The 6793-nt window shown below is 46.5% G+C and overlaps 1 protein-coding gene across 5 annotated transcripts in view; it reads right to left on the bottom strand.

Annotated features, from left to right (window-relative positions):
- The window catches only part of LOC135544024 (periostin-like), an 80963-nt gene extending 74381 nt beyond the window's left edge, over positions 1-6582 (bottom strand). For 2 of the 5 annotated variants that reach the window (XM_064971363.1, XM_064971366.1), the window contains exons 1-2: positions 6343-6581; positions 4670-4768 (exon numbers count right to left, since the gene is read on the bottom strand). In XM_064971363.1, coding sequence (XP_064827435.1) covers positions 4670-4768; positions 6343-6461 — 218 coding nt within the window. In that variant the 5' untranslated portion in view covers positions 6462-6581. Of the gene's footprint in view, positions 1-4669; positions 4769-6342 lie in introns of all 5 variants that reach the window. The other 3 variants (XM_064971367.1, XM_064971368.1, XM_064971365.1) reach the window with 2 other exon arrangements.
- Between the last annotated feature and the right edge of the window lie 211 nt (positions 6583-6793).

The raw sequence follows: 6793 nt of genomic DNA, 5'->3' as shown, positions 1-6793 counted from the left end.
GTTATGCAAATGAGCTTGAGGCTATGATTACGCTCCTGGATACGGGATTGCTCGACGCTAGAGGTTAATAGTTTTACCCCCAAGACATCAGACTGCTGAACAGCTTCTACCCCCAAGACATAAGACTGCTGAACAGCTTCTACCCCCAAGCCATTAGACTGCTGAACAGCTTCTACCCCCAAGCCATAAGACTGCTGAACAGCTTCTACCCCCAAGCCATAAGACTGCTGAACAGCTTCTACCCCCACGTCATTAGACTGCTGAACAGCTTCTACCCCCAAGACATAAGACTGCTGAACAGCTTCTACCCACAAGACATAAGACTGCTGGTTCTAGAACAAACCTATTGTATCTAGACCAAACCTCTTGTATCTAGACCAAACCTCATCTGTAGACCAAACCTCATCTGTAGACCAAACCTCATCTGTAGACCAAACCTCTTGTATACAGACCAAACCTCTTGTATCTAGACCAAACCTCTTGTATCTAGACCAAACCTCATCTGTAGACCAAACCTCATCTGTAGAACAAACCTCATCTGTAGACCAAACCTCATCTGTAGGCCAAACCTCTTGTATACAGACCAAACCTCTTGTATCTAGACCAAACCTCATCTGTAGACCAAACCTCATCTGTAGACCAAACCTCGTCTGTAGACCAAACCTCGTCTGTAGGCCAAACCTCTTGTATTCAGACCAAACCTCTTGTATCTAGACCAAACCTCTTGTATCTTGATCAAACCTAATCTGTAGACCAAACCTCGTCTGTAGACTAAACCTCGTCTGTAGGCCAAGCCTCTTGTATTCAGACCAAACCTCTTGTATCTAGACCAAACCTCATCTGTAGAACAAACTTCATCTGTAGACCAAACCTCATCTGTAGGCCAAACCTCTTGTATCCAGACCAAACCTTGTCTGTAGGCCAAACCTCTTGTATCCAGACCAAACCTCTTGTATCCAGACCAAACCTCTTGTATCCAGACCAAACCTCATCTGTAGGCCAAACCTCTTGTATCCAGACCAAACCTCATCTGTAGGCCAAACCTCTTGTATCCAGACCAAACCGCTTGTACCCAGACCAAACCTCATTAATCCAGACCAAACCGCTTGTATCCAGACCAGACCTCTTGTATCCAGACCAAACCGCTTGTATCCAGACCAAACCTCTTGTACCCAGACCAAACATCATGTATCCAGACCAAACCGCTTGTATACAGACCAAACCTCTTGTACCCAGACCAAATCTCATTAATCCAGACCAAACCTCATGTATCCAGACCAAACCGCTTGTATCCAGACCAAACCTCTTGTATACAGACCAAACCGCTTGTATCCAGACCAAACCTCTTGTATACAGACCAAACCTCTTGTATCCAGACCAAACCTCTTGTATACAGACCAAACCTCTTGTATCCAGACCAAACCTCTGTATCCAGACTAAACCTCTCAAATCAGAGTAGCATTATAATAACTTATTGATCAAACACTTTATTTATGTACCAGTCAGTGGGTTTGAACCAAATGGATAGAAACACATCATTCTATACACTGCTTTAAAAGTTTCCCTTCATCACAAAATGTGGTACGACTTTTTATGTGATACAGGCAAAAAAACGGATTCAGACACAGGCCACTTTTTCACACACGCATTCATTCATGCACACACACACACACGCACAAGCACGCACGCACAAACACACACACACGCGCACGCACACACACACACATGCACACACACCCTCAGGATACACAGAGCAAGCCTAGACAGGAGAGAGAGAGAAGGGGAGAGAGAAGGGGAGAGAGAGAGATTATCATAATAAAATACTATTTTGTCGTTCTAAATACAAAATACATTTGCACGTACACACCTTCATTCATTCCACATGATGTCAGTAGACAAGCCCAGAGACCTGTCAACCCAGAGTGAATAGAAGATAGGGAGGAGGAGGAGGAGGGGGATTAGTGAGGAGGGAGAAAGAGGAGAGAAGAGGAGGGAGGAGGAGCGAGGTGGAGGGAGGAGGTAGGAAGAGGAGGGAGGTGGAGGGAGGTGGAGGGAGGAGGAGAGAGGAGAAGCGAGGTGGAGGGAGGAGGGTGGAGGTAGGAAGAGGAGGGAGGAGGAGGGAGGTGGAGGGAGGAGGAGGAGGACGAGGGAGGAGGAGGAAGAGGAGAGAAGAGGAGAGAGATAACAGAGATAACAAACAGATACATCTTTAACAGACACATACTACAGTTAATAGTCAGAACTGGTCTGATTCTCTAAAACATTGGTCTCCAACATTTTCTGAGTCTAAATCATTTTCCGAGTCAAAATCATTTTCCGAGTCAAAATCATTTTCCGAGTCTAAATGCCGAGATCTACCGCTCCTTTTTTTTTTTTTTTTTTTTTAAATCACTAGAAAATGTAAGTCTAAGCAACATTAACCAATTAAAAATCAGTTCTGATGTTTGAACAGTAGACTATAGGTCCAATACATTACCACTGCATATTGGCTATTCTTCAATTGCCCTGCCAATGTTGTTCTCCTCAGAACATTTTGTAGTTATATATTTTTTTAAATATAGCTATATGATCACACTGGTGATAGTTCATTTGTTGTATTCCTTGTGAGACACAACTTGAGTAAAGTTAATATAGTTATAACATATTAAATATGAATAACATAATATCTCTATATTTTTACAGGACTGATGGTCAGTCTGAGTGGAGGGAAGGAGGAGGCAGTGGTGGCTGAGAAAAGGAGACACCGTTTTCCAGCTGATGGCGAAACTCAAGTTGCACTGCATTATTTCTGCCTCATGCGCCAATTCATGTTGTTACTCCTATGACCGGGGAAAGTGAAATATTCCTCAATATTAAAAAAGACACAAGCCACTAATGATAACAACGCAAGCTTATGGAAACACTTATGGAAACACGTTGCTATGCTCCATCCATCACAGCTGCAGTGCTGGTCGCAGCGTGAAACATAGGGAGAAAGTGCATTTTATGGCTTATAAAAGTTATGAACAAAGTGTTGACACTGATAAATAACAACTTAAACGTGAAATACTCCTAAAAACAGCAGGTCTTTGCTGTATTCAATAGAGTACAGAACATTAATAATCAAGAACAGCTCAAGAACAGAACTACATCAAACACGGTACGCGTAGCCTACATATCAATACATACACACAAACTATCTAGGTCCAATAGGGGAGAGGTGTTGCGCCGAGAGGTTTTGCGCCGAGAGGTGTTGCGCAGAGAGATGTTGCGCCGAGAGGTGTTGCGCCGAGAGGTGTTGCGCCGAGAGGTGTTGCGCCGAGAGGTGTTGCGCCGAGAGGTGTTGCGCAGAGAGGTGTTCTGCCGAGAGGTGTTGCGCAGAGAGGTGTTGCGCCGAGAGGTGTTGCGCAGAGAGGTTTTGCGCCGAGAGGTGTTGCGCAGAGAGGTGTTGCGCAGAGAGGCGTTGCGCAGAGAGGCGTTGCGCGGAGAGGCGTTGCGCGGAGAGGCGTTGCGCGGAGAGGCGTTGCGCGGAGAGGCGTTGCGCGGAGAGGCGTTGCGCGGAGAGGCGTTGCGCGGATAGGCGTTGCGCGGAGAGGCGTTGCGCGGAGAGGCGTTGCGCGGAGAGGCGTTGCGCGGAGAGGCGTTGCGCAGAGAGGCGTTGCGCAGAGAGGCGTTGCGCAGAGAGGCGTTGCGCAGAGAGGCGTTGCGCAGAGAGGCGTTGTACAGAGATCTACCAGGTTTGCAGTTTATTAGAGCAAAATGAGATGGAAGGATGTTCCATGCACTAAGGGCTCTATACAATACCGTACGCTTTCTTGAATTTGTTCTGGATTTGGGGGACTGTGAAAAGACCCCTGGTGGCATGTCTGGTTGGGTAAGTGTGTGTGTCAGAGCTGTGTGTAAGTTCACTATGTAAACACTTTGGGATTTTCACCACAATGTTTCTTATTAAAAGAAGTGATGCAGTCAGTCTCTCCTCAACTCTGAGCCAAGAGAGACTGGCAGCACAGTATTTATATCAGCCCTCTGATTACCATGAAGAGCAAGCTGATAGGTCTGCTGTTAGAACCAGTAAAGGTTGCATTACCACTCCTGGGTAGCAGAAATACTTTGGCTCCTTCCAGACCAGAGGACTAATACTTTCCTCTAGGCTCAGATTAAAGATCTGACAGATAGGAGTGGCTATAGAGTCACATCCCATCCTCAGTAGGTTTCCATCTAAGTTGTCAATGCCAGAAGGTTTGTCATTATTGATCGATAACAATATTTTTTCAAAACTTCCAACTTGCAATGCTTTTTCCTCTATATATTACATTGACAAAATGTTGAGTGTTGCAGGTCCAAGCTCAAGTGAAACTCTCTGATTCTTACAAACACCACGAGACATGGGAAATACATCTGCCTATTAACAGAAGTGGTTGACCTATGACATTTCACCTCCGACCTCTGTGACACCCAGCACAGAGGTCACACACATGCAGCTGATACAATGTGAATGATACCGTCATAGTGTGTATACGTGTGTGTGTGTGTGTGTGTGTGTGTGTGTGTGTGTGCACGTGTGTGTGTGTGTGTGTGTGTGTGTGTGTGTGTGTGTGTGTGTGTGTGTGTGTGTGTGTGTGTGTGTGTGTGTGTGTGTGTGTGTGTGTGTGTAAAACAACGTTTTTTAGAGTCAGAGGTGGTGACTTACGCCTTCTTCCCACAGATGGAGCCCTTGTACCAGTTCCTACACGTACTGAAGTACTTCTTCTTAGTGCCCATCACCTGCTGTAGGGCACACACATTGGGTCTGAGGGAGGGAGGGAATGGGAGGGAGGGAGGGAGGGAAGGAGAAGAGGGAGGGAGGGAATGGGAGAAGAGGGAGGGAGGGAATGGGAGGGAGGGAGGGAGGGAGGGAGGGAGGGAGGGAGGGAGGGAGGGAGGGAGGGAGGGAGGGAGGGAGGGAGGGAGGGAGGGAGGGAGGGAGGGAGGGAGGGGGAAGAGGAGGATAGGGTGAGGGAGGAAGTGGAATGATGGAGGAGACAGGGAGGTGGAGAAGAGGAGACGAGATGGGTGGGGAAAGGGGCGGGGAGAAGGGAGGAGTGGGGAGCAGGAGAGTAGAAGGGAGGGGTAAGGAGGAGGAAGAGGGGAGGAAACGAGAGGGGAAAATTGGGCGGGAGGGGGGAGGGAGAGTAGGGAGTGGGGAAAGATGTGTGAGGAGGGTGTAGATATAAATTAGCCTTCAGGGTAAAGCTGAAAACATTTCTCTACCTAAAGTATGCTGGTCTTTCATACGTTGTGAATGACACTGGGAACCGTAACAAATTTTCCAGGTTTTGAAACAATGTTTTCATTGATGTTCCTGAACTCATTATTAAACCAGTTTGTGGTTTAACACTGTTAAATACAGCCTATTATAACCATTTAAAATGATGGACATTACAATTGTGTTAGAAACAAAAACAATGAATAGCTTCTAACTTCTAGTTCGTAGTATAAAGTTTCTATAAAGTATTGTTGTTAAACCTCTGTATTACATTGTTTTAAGAACAGTTAAAAAATATCCTCACATCTCTAGATTGCTCCTCTACAAACACAGAGGCTATATTAATTATTAATTCATATATATTAATTATATGTTTTATTGAGGATATAACTAAAACCCTTCAGTTATTTACACAAAATAGTGTCGCTGAACATCCCTTTCAGCTTCCTGAGCAGTACTACAGTCAGATGGTATTATTGATACCTGGAAAATGTCCAGAGCAAAGAGCTATCCTTCCTTCCATCATTCACCAGTCTCTCTCTCTCTCCCTCTCTCTCTCTCTCTCTCTCTCTCTCCCTCCCTCTCTCTCTCTCTCTCTCTCTCTCTCTCTCTCTCTCTCTCTCTCTCTCTCTCTCTCTCTCTCTCTCACCTCTCTCTCTCTCTCTCTCTCTCTTTATCTCTCCCTCTCTCTCCCTCTCTCTTTCTCTTTCTCTCTCTCTCTCTCTCTCTCTCGCTCTCTCTCTTGCTCTCTCTCTCTCTGTCTCTCTCTCTCTGTCTCTGTCTCTGTCTCTCTCTCTCTCTCTCTCTCTCTCCCTCTATCTCTCCCTCTCTATCTCTCTCTCTCTATCTCTCCCTCTCTCTCTCTTTCTCTTTCTCTTTCTCTTTCTCTCTCTCTCTCTCTCTCTCTCTCCCTCTCTCTCTTGCTCTCTCTGTCTCTCTGTCTCTCTCTGTCTCTGTCTCTGTCTCTGTCTCTGTCTCTGTCTCTCTCTCTCTCTCTCTCTCTCTCTCTTTTCTCTCCCCATGTCCCCTGTATCTCTACATCTCTTTCTTGTCACCCCCCCTTTCTTGTCCCCATCTCTCTCTGTCCCCTGCTTCTATGTCCCCAGTATGGTCCTTACCCCTGGACTCTGGCCCGGATGCGGCTGTGTGTCACTATCTTGTCGTAGGCTGAAGAATCCACTCTATTCACAGAGCTGAGAGCAAAGAGAGCAAACGTAGCAACAAACACCAGCTTCATCCTCAGGTAGTCTCTCTCTCTCTCTCTCTCTGTCCACGGTAGGTCACACAGACAGTCACACACACTCTTCCCCAAAATGCACAGGAGAAATGGGAGTGTGCATAGGAGAGGGAGGTTTTATACCAGTAGTCTCCCTCACACCACCCCCTTTCCACCCCTTGTTCAGCTCTCTCACGACATCTCTCTCACACACACACACACACACACACACACACACACACACACACACACACACACACACACACACACACACACACACACACACACACACACACACACACACACACACACACACATACTCTCTGTAAAACACATTCTCTCTCTCGCCCAAC

This window comes from Oncorhynchus masou, chromosome 8 (assembly GCF_036934945.1).
Source record: "Oncorhynchus masou masou isolate Uvic2021 chromosome 8, UVic_Omas_1.1, whole genome shotgun sequence".
Lineage (NCBI taxonomy): Eukaryota > Metazoa > Chordata > Actinopteri > Salmoniformes > Salmonidae > Oncorhynchus > Oncorhynchus masou.
Note: the sequence above shows the minus strand (reverse complement) of the source record. Positions and strands in the feature narration are given on the sequence as shown.